The 21,865-nt window shown below is 36.5% G+C and overlaps 1 protein-coding gene across 2 annotated transcripts in view; it reads right to left on the reverse strand.

The window, feature by feature from the left end:
- LOC129252147 (CDC42 small effector protein homolog) overlaps positions 1 to 21,865 on the reverse strand; it is a 35,966-nt gene that overhangs the window by 5,901 nt on the left and 8,200 nt on the right. Inside the window, exon 2 of one of the 2 annotated variants that reach the window (XM_054890906.1) lies at positions 3,831 to 4,199. In XM_054890906.1, coding sequence (XP_054746881.1) covers positions 3,831 to 4,076 — 246 coding nt within the window. In that variant the 5' untranslated portion in view covers positions 4,077 to 4,199. Of the gene's footprint in view, positions 1 to 3,830; positions 4,200 to 21,865 lie in introns of those variants that run through there. The other variant, XM_054890905.1, reaches the window with a different exon arrangement.

A 21,865-nucleotide genomic window follows, 5' to 3' on the forward strand; every position in this document is an offset into this window, starting at 1 on the left:
ATGGCTTCTTGGGTCAAGAAACCTGATGGAACTTGGACTGCTACAGCAGAGGAATCGCTAGAGCTTCTGCTAAACACGCACTTTCCGGGATGCAGCGCTTACGAAAGTGAGAGGGGAAACATTAGGCGGAGCCAATATAATCCACAGCATCTTGCAAATGAAATTATTACCAAAGAAAAAGTTGCATGGGCAATCAAATCTTTCTCACCCTTTAAATCTCCGGGGCCAGATGGAATCATTCCAAAGATGCTACAGGAAACCTTGGACTGTATCCTACCATGGCTAGAGGAAATTTTTAAAGCGTGTTTAAACTTAGGCCATATTCCAGATAGCTGGAAACTAGTCAAGGTCGTCTTCATACCAAAAGTAGGTAGAAGAGGACATGAATCAGCGAAGGACTTCAGGCCAATCAGTCTTTCGTCCTTCCTGTTAAAAACCTTTGAAAGACTTTTGGATATGCACCTCAGAAGCTCTTTGGAGAGCTCTGGTATATCAACTGCACAACACGCATACCTTAAAGGCAAATCTACGGAGACAGCACTTCACGAGGTAATCCGAACTATAGAGGGCTCTCTAGAGAGCAAACATTATACCATGGCGGCGTTCTTGGATATCGAAGGCGCCTTTAACAATGTTAGCACAGATGCCATCCAACGGGCGTTGATAGACCTGGAGGTGGACAGTTGCGTTAGTAACTGGGTCATCTCCATGCTAGAAACCAGGATCATCAAAGCTAATATGGGTAATATCAACATAACCAAGAAGGTCCACGGGGGCACTCCACAAGGAGGAGTATTATCTCCACTTCTTTGGCTATGTGTGATCAGCAAAATCTTAATAAAACTTGACGGAGGTGGGGTAAAAGTGGTGGCGTACGCTGATGATGTGGTGCTAATGGTGTCAGGACTGTGTCCAAATACGATCAGTGGGATCATCCAAAGGGCGTTAGGCGAGCTTAACTCTTGGGCCACAGGATGTGGGCTAAGTTTAAACCCGCGTAAAACAGAACTTATGCTTTTTACCACCAGATACAAGGTACCAACTTTCACCCTACCAAATATCAACGGACAAACTCTGTCACTATCAACCAGCGCAAAGTACTTAGGAGTAATTCTGGACTCCAAACTTAGCTGGAAGTTAAACGTCAAAGAACGGGTAAGGAAAGCAGAAATTGCTTTATATGCCTGCAAACGTATGCTTGGAAGAAGATGGGGTCTTCAACCTAAGCACACATTATGGCTGTATACGGCGGTTATACGACCAATTTTAACGTATGGCTCGGTAGTTTGGTGGAAAGCTCTAGAGAGAGAGTACAATACCAAATTACTCGGCAGAATACAAAGATCAGCCTGTGCAATAACGGTCGGTGCAATCAGATCATGTCCTAGAGAGGCTCTCAATGCACTGACACACGTTATTCCAATAGACCTACATATAAAGAAGACGGCAACCATGAGTGCATTTAGGTTAAATGAAGCGGGTCGCTGGAAAGAAAAAACTTATGGTCACGCTAGTCTATTATTGCGACAAACTCAGTTAACCTCGGTGAGGACTGACTACATCGTCCCGATGGCAACGTTCAATAGGAATTTTGCCACACTATTTCCATCTAAAAAAGAATGGAATAAGGGATTCTCTCTAAACAACTTCGATACCACAGTCTATACAGATGGCAGTAAAATGGATTGTGGTGTCGGAGCTGGTATATATTCTCAGAGACTTGGAATTGAAAAATCTGTGCGTCTCCCTAATACCAGTAGCGTCTTCCAAGCGGAAGTACTAGCAATTGGGGAAGCCTGTAGGTTACTAATCGCAGATTTCTCTTTTAAGGGCAATATCGCTATTCTCTCGGATAGCCAAGCTGCAATCCAGGCGCTGGATGCGACTATAACAACCTCTAAAGTGGTGGAGCAAAGTAGGACTAGCCGTACCAACTTGAGTGAAAACCATAGCGTAACCTTAATTTGGGTCCCGGGACACCGGAACATAGAAGGTAACGAAAAAGCTGATGAACTGGCAAGAGGGGGATCTGCCATGAATAGCGCTCTTGCAGTACCAGTACTCACTCCACTAGGTGCGGTCAAGAATGCAATTTCCCTAAAATACCTTCGAATTGCAGAGTGTAGATGGAGAGACCAGACGAAATGCAAAATCAGCAGAACGTTATGGCCCACCTACAACCTCAAGCAATCGTCGACATTAATAAACATGAAACGACGGGACACCTGCAGACTTACGGCAGTCATAACTGGCTTCTGGTATATCGGAGAACAAGCCGCCAAAATGGGCATCCCTCACAACACATACTGTCATAGTTGTAAACAACCGGAGAAAAAAGAAACAATCTTCCATTTTCTCTGTGAATGCCCTGCCCTATGGAAGGACAGAATGTCAACCCTGGGCAAACCGCTGTTCGAGAGTCTCGAGCAGCTGTCTGGCTTAGACATCAACAACCTAATAAGGTTCCTAAACCGCACAGACTGGATATAGTCCTGCTGTAAATAAATGTTAAAGAATTTGGTAACGAGGATGTGGCAACAAAATGGTGCGGAAGCGCTAGTTGGATTCTGGATGAATCACCACTCTAACCAACCAACCAACCAAGCTAAGCTACCATTGAATTTCAATTTCATTTTCGAATTTCAATATATTTATTTATTTATTATAAACACAAAATATGATATTATCGGCGAGCATGGCTGCGGCTCTCAAGTTAGAATTCCACACCAGTTATTTCAGTCGTTGTAGCTACGAAATTGTTCAGGCTTTACAAAGTTGTTGTTGTCAACACTTTTTTTTAAGTTTTACAAATTAATACAAATTACTATTTTACAATGGAAAAAATTAAGTAGCGATTGAATTTTTATTTTTGGAAGGTTTAAAAGCAGAGGAAATTTATGAACGAATGTTGAAAGTGTATAAGGAATTTAAACCATAAATTAGGATTTTTTAAAATGGAATTTCGTTGGCATAAATGTTCCCTTTAGGGTCAGGGAGACTATACTGAATAATAAAGTTTATTTCAAACAATAAAATTGTGCTTTTCTTATTGAACCGCAGGACTTATTGAACAACCTAGTAAAATTAAAAATGTTTCGAAAATTTCCAACAAAAACTTGAGCAGTTGAGCAATGAACGAGTTTCGAGCGAATTCGGGAATCTGGTACTCTACTTTACAGGCGTTACAGGCATTAAAATTATGCAACTCCATATAATAATTTTCAGGCGTGACATTTAAATATTCAAATCTTCTTCACGCTTAAATATCAAATAAAATACTAAAGCATACAAATAACCAAAATCTAACCAAAATAGAAGACCAAAATACAAAAGTGAAGAGAAAATTTTTCCCATAAGTAATTTATCGGCTGAAAAAATGTGAATTTGATGAGAATACAGCTTTTTTATTTCAAACAATTTGAATTTGCAATGCAATGCAAAACTTTCAATAAAATATAGAAAGAGCTTTCGATTAGAATCTTACCGTTTAGTGGACCGAGAACGAATGTTCGAAACATCTGTTTGTTACTAACGCCTGAAGAGACCAAAAAGTAGATAGTTTTGCTACATAAGCGGCGTATGCGACAACGCCTGAAAGGACCGGCATGAAGTTCTAACTTAAGAATTTTAATATGGAGATTATCTATGTCTTGCAATATTGCACAATAGCACAAAATGCAAATATTCTATACTAAAATGTGCAAGAGAGAGTACTCACATGCACCACCCAAAGTTACAATAAAACACAAAAAATTGCATACTCCACAACTCTTTTACACCATTTTAAAACATTTTTTTTTTTGTTTTTGTTTTTTGTAAATTTCACTCACCTGTAACCGTATCGAATTCATTTCGTAGCCACCTTTACTCTGCATCTGTGTTTGCAACGCATTCAGATGATTCGTGGAGAGTTCTACATCGGCCGAGCCGATATGTGCGGTGTGTACGAAATTCGTTGGATTACCGATCATTGAACGATCGATACGCAGGCGTTGATGGCGTCGTCGTGACGGTGATTGCGGTTGATGAAAACAGCAGGAGAACCATTGCAGCCAAATATCGCCGGTAGATGCCATTTTACGGGCTTTGCTTGTGATGGCAGCGGTTGTGGAGGTGTACGATTTTCGATTTCCCTTAGCCACGGTGACGTCTATTTGTTGATATGGTGGAGGGGCGGCGTATGTTATTTTCGAATTAAACTGTAAATAAAATGAATAGCTTGATATTAATTCAGAGAATGAACAACTGCGTTCCAAAACCATACAAATCTAAGTAATAAAAATCTAAAAAAAATAAGACGAAAATGTTATTTGCTGTTGAGTGATGCTGTTGTTGCCTTCGAAATATTCAATACTACTAGTGGAATAGAAATATTCGCATATGGATTTGATATTGGTGCTTACTTTACTTATGTACTTAAGTGCATGTGTCTCAACTTTTTTTTTTTTATTAATTTAATGATCCAAAATGTTGGCAATAGACGCAAAACTCGTACAAATGTTTGTACATATGTACATACAGTGGTGAACACACATGTGTAAGCGATATTAAACTAAAAACACTTGAAAAAAATGCTCAAACCTTTGGAAAAATCTTAGTTTTCATTTCGATATTTAGCTTTGTTTATCATTTGAAACTAAATATTTTCTTAAATTTTTCTCATATGTTTGTCATCAAAGAAAGAAAAGGCCTATTCTTTTCGCCAAGCGTTATCAAGTGGCGAATAGATGAAGCAACTGGTATATATTAAATAAACATATTTGGGCAAAATTACATTTGCTTGTAAAATATTGAGTTATATCAGTTTTATGAGGCTAGTGGCGAATCTTGCTCGACAACTTTGTTGTTGCTTTCACATGCAAATTTCTCGTCAAGTTAGCCGAGCAGAGAAATGACGACTAGAACAGGCCTTATATTACATACACCAAACCATAGTGAAACGAATTGAGAGGGTGTGGCCAATAACAGACCGTTAGATATACGGCTCTCAGCGAATTTGACAGCGAATAAGCTAATGGGCTGATGTAACAGGGGATGTGTTTACAAAAAAAAAAAACTGAGATTGTGTTACAGACATACAAAAAAAATGAAATTATCGTGCAGCTTTCGGCTGGCGATAAGATTGTGTTAGTGATATACGAAAAAAAAGTAATACAGCCTACACCCATGCTGCTTCCTTGCCATATCAACAACGATTGATGGAACCAGTGTGTGAATACATGTGATATGGCCGACCAGCTTTCGGTTGCCGAATCCCCTGTGTGTGGCAGCCAAAGTTCCCTCATAATTGTCTTTTTCTCCATAGTTATTGCGCAAACCTTGCAAATCTATCATCTTTTACCAAACTCTCTTTTTACACGGTCTATTTTTACACGAATCTCAAACCAAAAAATGTTTTTCTAAACAAAACATAATTTTTAAAAGAATGCCTATTGATAATTTTGAGCAATGGCAAAACCACATGAACTGAACTTCGAATTGGTGCCAAATGCACCGTATTCGCCATATTTGGCTCCCAGCGACTACTGGCTGTCCGCAGATCTAAAAAAAAGCTCGCCGGTAAGAAATTTCGCTCGAATGAAGAGGTTATCGCTGAAACTGAGGCCTATTTTGAGACAAAAGCTGACTTCGAACAACAAATGATTTATGATGAGCTTTTCCATGGCAGAAATACACTCAGAGGTTTGAAAAAAATTTTCTATTCCTACATTTGGTGTTTCATGCACGAAGATTCGAACCTGCGCACTTTCGAATGGTAGTCGCGCACCAACCCATACGGCCTTGGAACATAGGTTCTGCTTGAATGTCATTCATATTTTTATATATTGCTCATTCCACAACAAAAATTATATAAATCAAAATTTCGAACTTTGACAAAATTCACAAAAATTTAACAAATTTCAAAGAATTAGCATTAAAATGTTCAACTTTCGAAAATTTCTGGGTGTGGAGTTATAACATATAGCCAATTCAATTCTAGTATAATAAAGTGATAGATTGAAGTTTGAATGAGTGAATCGCGTTGATCTTTGACACTTTTTTTGAGCACTTTCTTCCATACAAAAAACATACTGAACATTTGCTTTATATGGAAGAAAATTATATTATTTTGTCCGTAGGTATATGCAGATATTCACACACACATATGTATTTATAAGGCATTAATTGATATGTTATTAAACATTTTCACATTTGTGTGCCTTAAAGCGCAGCGTAATTATATTAAAAGCAGTTTACGTAAAAACTACCAAAAGCAAACGAAAGTAAAGAAAAAATCTCTGCTCCAATTAATGCGATTGTTTTTTTTTTTTAGCAAATGTGGGCTGGCTCAACTAAGTATTTTCTTCCGACACTTCCATTCAAATATAAACATGTAAGTACACGTTTCCGCACACAACTCTTTCACCGATTATACAGACACTACCCGCGTTAACACGACCAGGTTGGGGCCAGCTGGTACACAAAACTTTGCTTTGCCGGCGTCCAAGTACGCATATGCAGGCATGCCAACTTCATGGATGTCACTAGTCGGTTACATGTGATGCCCATACACCATTCCTATGTATGTATGTATGTTTGCTTCTTTCATGATATTTTGCCTCGCCACTGACACGCACACATTCGTTACGTTGATGGGCTTTTCTAGTTCTTAGTGTGACTTTAGTTGTCACGGTGGTTGCACCTTGGAGGGCAATTGCATTAAGAAGCTTGAAAAAACAGCAATAATAACGTGGTTTGACGAATTACAACAATTTAAATTGTCGAGTGAAAAGCAATTAATGCTGCCGCCAAGCGAAAATGTGGCATACATATCCACGAATGAAAGTGTTTGTCGACATTGCGTGTGAGAGGTTTAAAGTACGACAAACAACTATAAAACAATGCAATAAAATAGAAATACTATATTTATATTAAATATGTAAAAACATCTTGATTTTTGGTTTGGCTGAGTGGCTGATAGTTAAGAGCATTTTTCTTTGGTGACTATGTACATACATATGTATGCACATTAGGTGGATTAAATTTTTTTTATTTTTGACACCGTTTCTAGCAGATTTGGATTCTACCTAAAACTCTAAGAGAAAAGGTCCACTAGCATAGCTCCAAAGACTATTTCCAGGACCTAAAATTTTAAAAGAAGCTGTCTTTAATTAGTACGAGGTTAATATGGAGATTAATATTATATACAGGGTTGGCCATATTAAACTGACCCATGTGACCCATTAAAAAAATATGGAAAAAGAAACATTTTTTTGTGTTTCATTGTGAAAAACATTTAATTTAGTTCAAGGAGATTCGTTTACATCACTTTTTTAATATGATATCGCGCAAGTGGTCGCCCTTAGCACGTATTTGGATATGTACAGGGTTGGCCATCTTAAACTGACCCATGTGATTATTAAAAAAATATGGAAAAAGAAACATTTTTTTGTGTTTCATTGTGAAAAACATTTAATTTAGTTCAAGGAGATTCGTTTACATCACTTTTTGAATATGATATCGCGCAAGTGGTCGCCCTTAGCTCGTATAGCGTAATGTGCCCGTTTTTCGGCGTTTTCCATAGTTTTGGCCAGCGTCTCGGCCGATATGGCGGCTATTTCCCGTCGGATATTGGCCTTAAGTGCGCCTAGTGTCTTTGGCTTGTTGACGTAAACCTTAGATTTCAAATTACAGTAAAAAGTTATAGGGTTACTCAATGGGTCAGTTTAATATGTATATATATATACAGGGTGAACGATGTGAAGTGTTACCTATTCAAAACACCATAACTTTTTTGTGTTAAATTAGTTTTAATTGATTTCAAAGACAAAATTGTTCAAAAATGATTATAATTTTAACATATATTCACTTTAGTTCGATATGACCACCTTTTGCCTTGACTATAGCCTTCAAACGTTCAAAAAATGAGTTGCATGCTGCACGAATGTGATCTTGAGGTATTTTGGCCCATTCTCGTACAATCGCTTTTTTCAGCGCATCCATACTGGCATATTTTTTAGTCCTCACCTTGCTCTCCAAAATGGACCAGATGGAATAGTCCATCGGATTTGCGTCTGGCGAGTTCAAAAGTCATTGTGTGGACGAAATGAAGTGTGGAACATGATTTTTTAACCATTCTTGGTTCACACGAGCTTTATGAGACGGTGCCGAGTCGTGTTGTACGTCCATGGTCTACGACCGAAATGTTTGCGTGTCCACGGCTCTAAAGCAGCTTCTAAAACATTTTCCCGATAATAAGTGGCATTCACTTTGACAGCAGGCTCGATAAAAACGATTGGAGGGCGGCCACTGCGGCCCAAACCATTACTTCCGATGGGAAATTGCTTCGAGTGGCCATACTTAGGCTCCAAATTTTCGTATAAGCGTTCGGTCAAGTAAACACGATCGTTTTGAGTGTTTATGAACTGCTCAATTGGGAAATTTTTTTCATCGGAAAACACAATGTAAGGAAATTCGCCACGTTCGTGCAAGAGCAACAACTCCTTTGCTCTTTCGCACCGAACTTTTTTTAGCTGGGGTGTAAGATCATGTGCTTTTTGGAACTTGTAAGCCTTGACCTTGAGCTCATTTTTCCAATATGCGTCGAATGCTATCTTGCGATATTTTCAGTTCTTTGGCCATTTTTTTCCACTTCCACGTAGATTTCGTTCAAGTCGAGCCTTCACTTTCCGACCCATTTCTGGCGTTGTTGAGGTTTTTTTTTGGTCCACCTCCATAGCGTTTTGCAATGCTACCAGTATCAATGTAACGTTTTATAGTGCGATACACAAACATTTTATTCACTTTGAGATGACTGAGCCCACGAACAATGGCTGGTTGCGATTTTCCAGCCAAATATAACGCAATCACACTATTACGTTTGAATTCTATCACAGAAAAAAAATTCAACAAAACTGAGACGCAAATGCTTTTGATGGCTTATAAACAATACATTGAACTGTCATTAGAACAATTTTGACGTTGATGTCATGAGCTGTTTTGGGTGTTTTTTTTAGAGGTTAGGTTTTCAAGTTGGCACTACTTTTTTCGTAGATAGTCTTTTTGACAGCTGTCACTTGATTTATGCTCAGTTTGGTTTGCCATTTCATAATGAATAGACTTACACCTGAACAACGTTTGCAAATCGTGCAAATTTATTACGAAAATAATGGTTCGGTTCGCGCGGTTCGAAAATAATGGTTTTTGTTCAGCGATGAAGCTCACTTTTGGTTGAATGGGTATGTCAATAAGCAAAATTGTCGCATTTGGAGTGAACATAATCCACAAGCCATTGCTGAGACGCCGTTACATCCTCAAAAAGTCACTGTTTGGTGTGCTCTATGGGCAGAGGGAATCATTGGTCCATATTTCTTTAAAAATGAATCCGGCCATAATGTTACAGTCAGTGGAGAGCGCTATAGAGCCATGATTAATGACTTTTTCGTGCCTGAATTGGACGATGTTGATGTGGACGACCTTTGGTTCCAATAAGACGGCGCTACATGCCATACAGCCAACGCAACAATCGATTTATTGAAGGAAACTTTTGGTGAGCGCATTATTTCGCGCCGTGGACCTGTGGCGTGGCCTCCAAGATCGTGCGATATAACACCGCTGGACTATTTCTTGTGGGGCTATGTGAAGTCGCTTGTCTACGCAGATAAGCCTGAGACGATTGACGTCTTGGAAGAGAATATTCGGCGCGTTATTGCTGACATACGGCCCCAATTGCTGCAAAAAGTGGTCGAAAATTGGGCCTCTCGGCTGGAATTTATTCGAGCCAGCCGCGGCGGCCACTTACCCGAAATCATTTTTCAACAACATAATGGCAAACCCTTATCTTTATAATAAAGCTAAATTCTTGGCCATAACATTAAACTATATACGTTTTATTTCATCTTGAAAACCTAACCTCTAAAAAAACACCCTTTACAAGCAGTGTGAAGTTGGTAACAGTTCATATCATTCACCCTGTATATAATTGGCGCGTATACCCTTTTTGTGTATTTGGCCGAGCTCCTCCTCCTATTTGTAGTGTGGGTCTTGATGTTGTTCCACAAATGGAAGATTAATATTAGGTTGTGGAAAAATAAATCTATTATTTTTATTTTTTATTTTGCTCAAATGGTGATCTTTTACTTGAGCACTGGATGTTATTTTTTATTACAAACTTGTACTTGAATTTCTTGGTAGGAAAATTTTTTTTTATATCATTGTTTACTTAAATAACTTCAAGATGGCACTAATTGTTGAAAATTATTTTCATTATTATATTTTTTTTTTAGTTTTTCTTTGATGTACATATAAATGCAGTCACTTTTCCGTTTAAAATATTAAAAAATTGCATACAATATGCTTTGTATGGGCTATACAAGTACATACTCAGAAGTTTTCTAAAGACTAATGAAAAAATTTTATATTTTGATGACATTTTTTATAAATTTGTTGAATTTTTTACAAAGTTTAGAACTTTGATTTATAAGATTTTTGTTAAAGGATGAACCATATTTTTATCAAAAATTAGCAAGAACAATTTTCCATGAAAAATATTGGGAATATTGTAAAAAAAGTAAGTGATTTAAGTATGTGATCACAAATGTCGCTCCCTTAAATTTAGGGGGCTCAAAATTGACTTTAGAGCTATGCTCTAAAACCTGTTTTCTTATAATTTTATGTGGAATTCGATTCTGCTAGGAATGATGCCGAAAAAATAGTTGCACACAAATTGACCCTCCCTAATATACATACAGAGTACCCCTGCATAGGAAAGAGGTAATTTTGGGCGAGTTTTATTAAATCGTTATCGAAATACACGCGTTCACCCAAAAGTGGATGTGGCACAGCCCATTTTTCAAAAATTTACTTGCGTCGTATTTCTTTTTTTTAAATAAAAATAAATAAATAACTAGGGCGTATACTTCTGTTAGGTGTTTGGCCGAGCTCCTCCTCCTATGTCTGACGTGCGTCTACAGTTTTAAGCCGATTCCAAACGGCAGGTATTTTTTATGAGAAGCTTTTCCAAGGCAGAAATACATTCGGAAGTTTGTCATTGCCTGTCGAGAGGCGACTGCTATTAGAAAACACTTTTTCTATGATTTTGCTGTTTTATGCACGCAGATTCGAATCTATGCACTCCCGAATGGGAGTCACGTACCAAACCATTCGACTACGGTGGCCACCTTTGGGTTCATTATTTGCAACAAATATTATGAATTTTCAAATCTTCAGCTCAGACCCTCATCAGTCTGCCCTCGCAATAAGTCAAATCGGTAAGTTGTGATAAAATAAAAGTTAGGACTGGCGCCGCAAAACATTTTATTTAGATTTCATACATATCTACTTAAATCTACTTCAACCTGCAACCTTTTCTATATCCTTACACTGCTTCATGAGAATCTTTCATTGTTCGAAACTAAGACTTTAGGTCTTCTACTGTACTTTTTAGTGCACGCGCGGCTCAATTTCTGACGAAAAAATTAAATGGTGTAATACCGTGACGTCAAATTTGGTTAGAAACCTCTTGATGCTTTCCATTTCAATTCAACCGGGCTATTCGGGTCATGTTCTCCGATTTCGATGTAACTCAAATATGTTGCTCTCTGGTCAAAATAATGAGACACGTATTTTTTTGTTCGCCCGAAAAAAATTTTTTTCAAGACTTATCGGCAATTTTGTTTTTCGGCTCAAAACCGATTTTTTTTAATTATATTAATATATAAGAAACAATTTTTTTTAAATGCCCATAACTTAGTCAAAAATGAACCGATTTTAATAATTCTGGGCTCAAAATGATCGTCATTACTTACACGAGCGACTTAATGTAGAAACAATTGCAAAAAAGTAGTTGAAAATTTTTTATTTAGCAAAAAAGAAAAAAAATTGAAATTTTTTCGAAATTCAATATTTCAAAAAGTGTATTTTTTTTTTTTTATAACTTTTTCCAAATGAAAAGAACATCTCAAACTTTAATTGAGCTGAATGCCCGGTAGCTAAAATGAGTTGTTTTTGAGTAATGAATTTTTGAGTAAAAAACTTGTTTCGCACTTTTTGTTTTTTGGAAAATAAAAAATTTGCAACAACTTTTTTGCAATTGTTTCTACATGAAGTCATTTGTGTAAGTAATGGCGATAATTTTGAACCCAGAATGATTAAAATCGGTTCATTTTCGACTAAGTTATTATATATTTATATATATAATTAAAAAAAATCGATTTTGAGCCGAAAAACAAAATTGCCGATAAGTCTTGAAAAAATTTTTTTTCGGGCGAACAAAAAAATACGTGTCTCATTATTTTGACCAGAGAGCAACATATTTGAGTTACATCGAAATCGGAGAACATGACCCGAATAGCCCGGTTGAATTGAAATGGAAAGCATCTCTTGTAAGTGAACCAGAATCACTCCGCATTATCTGGCTTGGTAGAGAATTCATTACTTATATTACTTACAAAATCATTTGTTTAACATATGTAAGTCTTTGATTACCTATATTAGCAAAATCGTCGCCATCCAAAGTGTATTTGTACATATTTTTTGAAAAGAAGAGAAATGCGAATTGGTCATGGTTCCGATTTCACTAGAAAGGTAACTATTTAGAAGAGGGAATTTTGCTGCAGGTCAGTTATGAGTAGTCACAGATAAGATGAACGAAGCAAATGTTTAGCAAGAGAATAAAAGCTACAATAACAAAGAAAAACAAAAATTGAAAAAGGTCAAAGGAGTTCTACTTGGCTGATAAATTTTTAGATTTTAGTTAATTAGAAATATTTGCATATTTATACACACCGGCATGTACATATGAATGTATGTGCATGCACAGATTTTCCAGGTACAAGTTAACTTGTCACAACCTCTCATTTTACAAACAACAACAACTAAGCAACTTATGTACTTTCTGATAGCAGCTGACTCATTACCGGCGCAAAGCCGGTGCCAGCCCGCCACTGAGACAACAATAATTTATCATTTTGAATACACTGTGGCATTTATGATTGCTTTGAGTGCACAATCAAATAGTTTTTTTTAATTTTATGACAATAACACTTGCGTGCGAATATAATTTGGCATAAAAGACAATATTTAATTGCTGATTGTAAAAATGTACAATTACTTACAAAAGCCTGTAGACGTTTGTCATTTGAATAATTTTCCGTCTTTGCTTAAGCCATTTATTATCCAAACCAAAAAGTACATTAACCCTAGAACCCTACCCATATTTTACATTGACTTTTCCTACCTTCCTTTTATAGATTATATTTTCCAAATAAGATATATTATAAAAATGCGGTTTTTTTAACTTCAGTGTGTTTATTGATTCAATTTGTATTGAATTATAAAAAATTCACAAAACATGCTTTAAGGGAGGGGTCTAGGGTTTGACTTTCAAAAAATCGATTTTTTGGAAATAGCTTTTTCTTATAGTAAATCATCTCAAAAATATTGTCCCAAAATTTCAGCTCAATCGGAGCAAAACTTTTGGTGATAATTTAACCAAATAATTCTGTTTTTTTTATTTCAGGTGATTCTACAACTAGATACGATAGTCACCGCAAATCACCTTTTGGAAAAGGCGTTTTCGGAAAAGTTACCTCACCGGCTTATTTTCCGATATTTTCTTACAAAAATTTAGTACAATATTGTTGAAATGATGCTTTATAATGTACAAAAAGTTTAAATACATTTTCACTATTCATATCTCTAAAGCAAAGTCTCAAAAATTCATTACAAAAAATGCTCAAACTCTAGACCCCTCCCTTAAAGACATTTGCTATAAATTTTTATTTGATGCTCTCCACATATAGGTATTTTGCACTTGCTGCAATAAGTCTTGCTTTTTCTGTCTTTCTTGTAAGCACAGAATCTACATCGCCCTTGCTTTATGGTGCCATCAGATGGTGCATCAGGTTCACTGGACGTTTTCAGTATGCCATTTATCATTTCGCAAATATTGGTAGACAAAGTGCGCCAATTTTGGCGCTCTTCCAAAAAGGTGTTATGAGTTGGAGAGACAAAGTTTTTAAAAAATTATGTCTATTCGGTACATTTTCTTTATTTGTTGCATTACTTAGGCTCAGTAGTATCATCGAGTTTATACCAGCGCTGTAATCCAAAGAAAACGCACAATGGCCATCGACGGATTTTACGTGACACTGAATTAGTGTGACTTAGATGATCAAAACGATCTACTCCTCCTTTTGTCTTGTTGTAAAAGTCAACTATTTCAGGCAAAACAACAGATTTATCTTTATCAGGTTTAATGTGCATCGTTGATAACAAGGTGACTATCCTTTTGACGTGATAACGTCTTATAATTCGATTTAACAGGCTGCACGCACGAAAAAATGTGTCGTTACCTTGCTCATTACTGTTCATATGTAGTTACCTTGCTCATATTAGTGTTACCTTGCTCATATTAGTGTTACCTTGCTCATATGTAGTTACCTTGCTCATTGCATTGAATGAACTGCAAGCGAAAGAGCGGAAGGAACGACAAAGCAAACAAAGCAAACGAACGGCAACGTTCGACATCTTGCTCTCCCCTACTTAAGTGAGCGTATATATGTATGTATGTATATGCGCATATGTACATATATAAATTCACGTATTTGTATTGGCATATGCCTTCTTATTGATTATTATTATTTTGATTTACTTGAAGAATTTCAAATAAAACCAAGTTTGTTAATAATACCTGTTGTTTTAATGTTATTATTATTATTTTTTTATTATATCTGAAGGAAAAAATGTATGGTAATATTTACCATATCTATACTAATATTATAAAGAGGAAAACTTTGTTTGTTTGGTTGTAATGAATAGGCTCAAAAACTACTGGACCGATTTTAAAAATTCTTTCACCATTCGAAAGCTACATCACGAGTAACAAGGATTATATTTTATTTTGGAAATAGGGCTCGAGATATAGGTCAAAACGTGGACCCGGGTAACCTTCGGATGTGTATGTACAATATGGGTATCAAATGGAAGCTGTTGGTGAATGCTTTAGTTCAGAGTATTTCCATCCGCTCCGTGACTAGGGTCTCGAGATAGAGACCAAAACGTGGACCCTAGAATGTGTTTGTACAATATGGATATCAAATGAAAGCTGTTGATAAGTGCTTTAATAGGGGGTAATTTTCATACCTATTGATGACTAGGGTCTGGAAATATATGCCAAAACGTGGACCCGCCGTGTCTTTGCACCGAATTTAACCAAACTTACACACATTGTTAAGGAGGTATTGAAGATGGTTTCCGTATTGTTTGGGTACATATTGGTAGATATGGTCTCGAGATATAGGTCAAAACGTGGACCCGGGTAACCTTCGGATGTGTATGTACAATATGGGTATCAAATGGAACCTGTTGGTGAAAGCTTTAGTTCAGAGTATTTCCATCCGTTCCGTGACTAGGGTCTCGAGATAGAGACCAAAACGTGGACCCTAGAATGTGTTTATACAATATGTATATCAAATGAAAGCTGTTGATAAGTGTTTTAATACGGGGTAATTTTCATACCTATTGATGACTAGGGTCTCGAAATATATGCCAAAACGTGGACCCGCCGTGTCTTTGCACCGAATTAAACCAAACTTACACACATTGTTAAGGAGGTATTGAAGATGGTTTCCGTATTGTTTGGGTACATATTGGTAGATATGGTCTCGAGATATAGGTCAAAACGTGGACCCGGGTAACCTTCGGATGTGTATGTACAATATGGGTATCAAATGGAAGCTGTTGGTGAATGCTTTAGTTCAGAGTATTTCCATCCGTTCCGTGACTAGGGTCTCGAGATAGAGACCAAAACGTGGACCCTAGAATGTGTTTATACAATATGGATATCAAATGAAAGCTGTTGATAAGTGCTTTAATACGGGGTAATTTTCATACCTATTGATGACTAGGGTCTCGAAATATATGCCAAAACGTGGACCCGCCGTGTCTTTGAACCGAATTAAACCAAACTTACGCACATTGTTAAGTAGGTATTGAAGATGATTTCCGTATAGTTTGAATACCTATTGGTAGATAGGGTCTCGAGATATAGGTCAAAACGTTGACCCGGGTAACCTTCGGATGTGTATGTACAATATGGGTATCAAATGGAAGCTGTTGGTGAATGCTTTAGTACAGAGTATTCATGCCGCTCCGTGACTGGGGTCTCGAGATATAGGTCAAAACGTGGACCCGGGTAACCTTTGGTTGTGTATGTACAATATGGGTATCAAATGAAAGCTGTTGATAAGTGCTTTAATACGGGGTAATTTGTTATGTTATGTTATGTTAAAGTATATGTTATGTTAATGTTAACTCATTCTCTATATCCATTCAAAATATGTATCAAACAAATAAAATTAAAATTTTCTTTTGAAAAATGCAACCATTCAATCAGTATTTTCTTATGACGTTATCACGTTAAACTATCGTCAGTAAACCGACTTTGCAGACAACCTCTTTTTTTTGGCTGCCTTTAGGTGGACAGTAAGCTAATAAAGTTAGAGATCCGCTATATGCAAATTTAGCAGAATTTCTTTGAAAAGATGGTTTATCTTTCATTTGTGAAGAAATTTATCTTTTATTTTGTTTCAAAGTACCAATTAATGTTATGTTCTTTTCCAGTAAAGTAGTAGCGGAAGGTATTGACGTGAACCAATTATCACATGTCAGGTTCCTGTTAGATCCGTGTATGGGAGATGTCAGAGACTGAAGATAATAATCAGCAACTGGTTGTGTTTTCGTTGTACTTTCTTTACCTAAGTACATCTCTGCGTTTATCATATAAAATGTTTTTGAGTCACACATCAATATTATTTTTATACCATATTTGTCAGGTTTATTAGGTATATACATTCGAAATTGGCTTCGGCCTCTAAACGCATGCAATTGCTCATCTATTGTACAACAACTTGTTGGAGTGTAAAAACTGCTGCTTTTCTTCACAATGTCATCAAATAGTTCTCTTATTGAAGCTAATCGATCTTCTCTACGACGTTCCTCACGAGTATTTTTATCGTCGAATCTCAAACAGTTTGTTAGGAACTCAAATCTAGATCCAGACATCGTTGTCTAAAATATGGTACTCCTGTGTCTTCATCAAATAATTCTTTTACCGTGACAGAATTCATCTTTAAAACTCCAGACAAATAATATAAACCTATCAAAGCTTTAATTTCAGTAATGGTAGTGTTCCGAGTGTACGATGGCCTAATACTTGTAGAGCTATCATCTTCGTCGTGGTTTTGGCGATCGTTTTTATATTTTGGCGTTGTAAATTGGCTTCAGCATTAGTGTAACACAAAATACATTGGAGAGATTCGTTATCAAAAAATAAAGATAAAAGCTTCTAATGGTGTAGAAATTTGTTCAGCACGTCCTTTATTACCAGGTGGGTGTAATATAATGTTTCGTCGTGGAGTACGTCCAGATGATTGCGGAGCTTCTCCACTCCATGTATATCTGTTTGAGCCGTACATTCTTTTGGGCACAACCAACACTTTTAGGTAAGTTATGCAATATTTCGTCCTCGTCTGAAGAAGTTTCTTCGTCAAGAAAATCTTGAATGATTTCATCCGGCTCAGCGTCTGAATCTACATCTCCAACAAATTCATCTTCATCAGAATCACACTTGAGAAGTCGCTCAATCACATCATCACTCCACTGTCTTCTGGAACCCGGTGAGGTGTTAAGCATATAAAATACTTCCGATTTTTTTCGAGAAATGCCTTAAGGCCGAAGTACAAACCCCCCTTTTCATTTTAATTGCAAATCTGCTTTCTATAGGAATATTTCTATATGAGACTTTCTGCACTTGTATTTCTCTTCTCCCCTGCTACGGATGGCATGTTCAAAAGTTTCAAAGCAAAGAAAATTGTGGTTTTCACTCACGCTGCTAAAGTGAAAATACTGAAAAGGTAAAGAGGAACTCTGGAAAAAAGAACTCGTATAGTTCAAGGGAAAAATAAAAAAAAATTATAGCCTAGCTTCCAACTACTTTAAGTAAACTGTTCTCCCATCCCATTCCTTTCGCCATTCCATTTCAGTCTTAAATAAAATATTTACTTAACTTTTGTTTTCCTTTGGCCAAAATAATTGTGGACTCTGCCACTGAATGGGCAAACCAAATGAAGGAAAAAAGTAATTTCTTTAAAAAACCACAAAAAATGTGCACGTGTGTATATACTCAACATTGCGGCACACTCAACGAGCTTATTAATATGCGCGACACTGCCAACTGGACATCGGAAATGATTTCGTATGTAAGATGCGGTAAATGCGTCAGACGCAGACAGCAGACACAGAATTTACATATCGCACATTTACTTCAAAAGTGTCATAACACAAAAATTCAAAATCTCGTGAAAAATGGCTTCAAAGTTTTCAATTTATTATGCCTCCCTAAGTAAAAGTAAATATTATATATATTTTCAACTAATGAGATGCTGTTAATAGATATCGCCATGCATTTTTACCCAGCATAAAAGAAGAGCTTGTAGTCGTTCCTGCTGACTCATCTAAAAAAAAAAGATGTTTTTGGATTATGACACTATTGAGGTAAACGAGCGATATGAATTTGTATTTGCATTTGCTATGTGTTGGTAGAGAAAAAGAAGTAAAAGTAAAGTATGATAAAGTATACTGGAGCATTGAGCGATTCGTATGTGAGTTCAGAGTAATGGACGTGAAGATTGGTTTTATATGCAAAGCTTGACGTTTTTGTTAAGTCATAGTTAAACTCAAAATATTATGTGGAGAAGTACATGCCTTGCGTATCAAAATATTGAGTTATCTAAAATTACGATATCAAGTTGCTCAAAATAGTTGGCTTTAAACTCGAGTATCTTTATATGGAAACACAATAAAGCGTTTGAAAAGTGGCATTTTGCAAATTGAAATATAAAAAAATTATTTGGTGTCTTTTTCGCAGAGGCGAGTTAAACCACTTTTGGGCAGTAAACTAAAGTTGTTTTCATGATTAAAACAGTTATTTTTTTTTATCTTGAAATAATCAACATAGTGTAGACTCCAACCAGGCACTAAGACAAAACTTCAGGACACAGAGAAATCTTTATAATGCTATCTAAGCACCATCCAATGTTTTGCGCACCTAAGGACGATCTTATGCCCATAGTTTCCTTTGGAAGGAAATTTGATGTCAATGGAGGAAGAAAATTTGTCACGCAATGGTTTAATCCAGAGTACATTCAAAGAAATTTGACGGATCTTTTCTTTACAGATGGTTTCTAGAAAGTAATTGGTTCCGGAGTCGGCACTTAACCGATAGTAATAAGTATTATCACGCTTCGGAAGAAGTGGTAACTGTTTTCCAAATGGAAATTATGCCATTATGAAAGTAGCAGAATAGATAATTGAGAGGAGATGGAGCGGGAAACATATTGGAGTATTTAGTGAGATTGTAAATGAAGATTTGTCCCACGATGAATTAATTGGCCTACTGCGGATCAGCGGTTATCCCACAGGTACTGGAGCCAATAATCGAGTTTCAAAAAATATTATTCAATTAGTGTATTTGAATCACTACAAAGACAAATCAGCCAGAGAAATCGCCGACATGTTCTCCCTCAAAATTAGAACTGTATATAATATAATAAATCTTGCTGAAAATGAAGAAAGACTCGAGTTAAAAGGGTCTACAGGCAGACCAAACGTAGTGACGGAGCAAATTGAACGTAAAATTATTAAAACTATTTATTATAGTCCGCAAAGCAGTACAAGAGGATTAGCTCTTCAAGTAGAAAAAGATTACGGGTTAAGAGTTTCTCATGAAACTGTGCATGAAAAGTTCGAAAAACACAAATATTCTTCAAGAGTGGTTAGGAAAATCAGCACAAAACATTGAGAAAAGATTGCGATTTGCCGCCGAGCATATATCACTTCCCACAGAGTACTGGGATGATGTTATTTTCTCAGATGAGACGAAAATGATGCTCTACTACCATGATGGATCCCAGAGATTTTGGCGTAAGTCTCTCACAGCACTACAAAACAAAAATATTATCCCTACCGTAAAGTTTGGAAAACTGTCAGAAATGGTTTGGGGTTGTATATCACCAATGGGAGTAGGTGAAATAAAAATTTTGGACGAAATAATGACCAAGGAAGTATATCTTGATATTTAAAAAAACGAATTGACTTCCAGTATTAGAAAATTCGGCTTTGTTGACCCGGAAAATTCGAACAAATTTAAATACAAATACTATCAACATAATGATCCTAAACATAAATCTTATTTATGCAGGTCCTGGTTACTCTATAACTGCACCAAAGTTATTGATTATCCCGCCCAAAGTCCCGACATTAACCCAACCGAAAATTTGTGGGTTCCTTTAAAAAGAAAAGTAGGAAAAAGATCGCCAACTAATAAAACTGCATTAATAAGATTCATCAGAGAAGAGTGGGGAAAAATACCATTGGAATATGATATTCCGAAACTAATTAAATCAATGCGAAGTCGTCTTCAAGCGGTAATTGATGCCCAAGGAGGACATAGAAAATATTAACCTCAAAAGACTGCATTTTTTGCTGTTTTTATCAGTTATGCAAAGATTTTTTTGATCCTTTTTAAATAGAGTAAACATCTTTTTGTGTGTGTTTATTTAATAACTGTTGGCGCCTAATAGTCGTAGACAAGTACAGTAATGGAATGTGTGTATAAATTTTTTGTTTGCTATATTATTTTATTTGTTGTTGGAATTCTCGATCAAAGCTAAAATTTTAAATTTTTCTTCACTATGCAAAGATATTCTTGACAAACTGTATATATAGGGTGATCAATCATGAGGTGCTTTTTTCAATAGTTAAAAAAAAAAACAAAAATGTAAATTATGTTCAAAACCTTTATTTATCATTTGAAAGGACATTCTTTGACATTTACTTTTTGAATATGACTTCATTCAAATGTTGACCGCAACTACGCTTAAGGTGGTCCATTCTGAAGGTCCAATTTTCAATCACTCGTTCGAGCATTTCGACTGGTATGTCGTGAATAACACGCGTAATGTTGGCTTCCAGAGCTTCAATCGTAGCTGGTTTATCAGCATAGACCTTGGACTTCACAGTTACGTTGCGGCCATCATCATTTTTGAAAAAATATGGACCGATGATTCCACCAGCCCATAAACCACACCAGACCGTTGTTTTCTCTGGGTGTAAAGGTAGCTCTTGAACCTGTTCTGGTTGCTCTTCATCCCAAATACGGCAATTTTGCTTATTGCAGTTGAACAATTTGTAGACGTTGTTGCGGTGTGAGTCTTTCCATGATGAAATGCCAAACGCTGTTCAACAAATCCACGATGAAGGTTTGCCACAACTCGCGCGCGATCTGTAAAAAAAACGCAAATGAAAAAAACTCCTCTTAATTGATCACCCTATACAATTTACATAAGGAGCGATGGCCCGGTCTAGAATGTTGCAGAACTCCGAAGTGTTTTGTGACAAACTCGAACAGAAAACTGTCGAACTTTCTTCTAAAACTTAGAGGAAAAGACGTTCGGTTGATGGTCGCTATTATTACAGAACACAACCCATGGGGTCAGATCACATAGCCGATTATTCTTCTACGAGTATAGTGGCGTTCGGCAATGGCATTCATGGCTTTAGTTACAAAGTAAAATTTTACCTCTAAAAACTCCCTTAACTTCTTCACAGTGAGAAGCCTTACGACAAAATATCGAGAAACTGTAACCGCGTTCACCAACTCTGCTCCAATAATGCTGTTATAGGCGATCAATTACCACCTAATACTGGCAAAGAGTTTCATCTGGTTTAGGTTCTGATATTTTGCAGATTAAAGTTCTATTCATTTCCTGCTTGTGAAGGAACCAACTTATATAACACCACTTTTGCTTTGGTCTGACTTTGTTGA

Source organism: Anastrepha obliqua, chromosome 1 (assembly GCF_027943255.1).
Source record: "Anastrepha obliqua isolate idAnaObli1 chromosome 1, idAnaObli1_1.0, whole genome shotgun sequence".
Lineage (NCBI taxonomy): Eukaryota > Metazoa > Arthropoda > Insecta > Diptera > Tephritidae > Anastrepha > Anastrepha obliqua.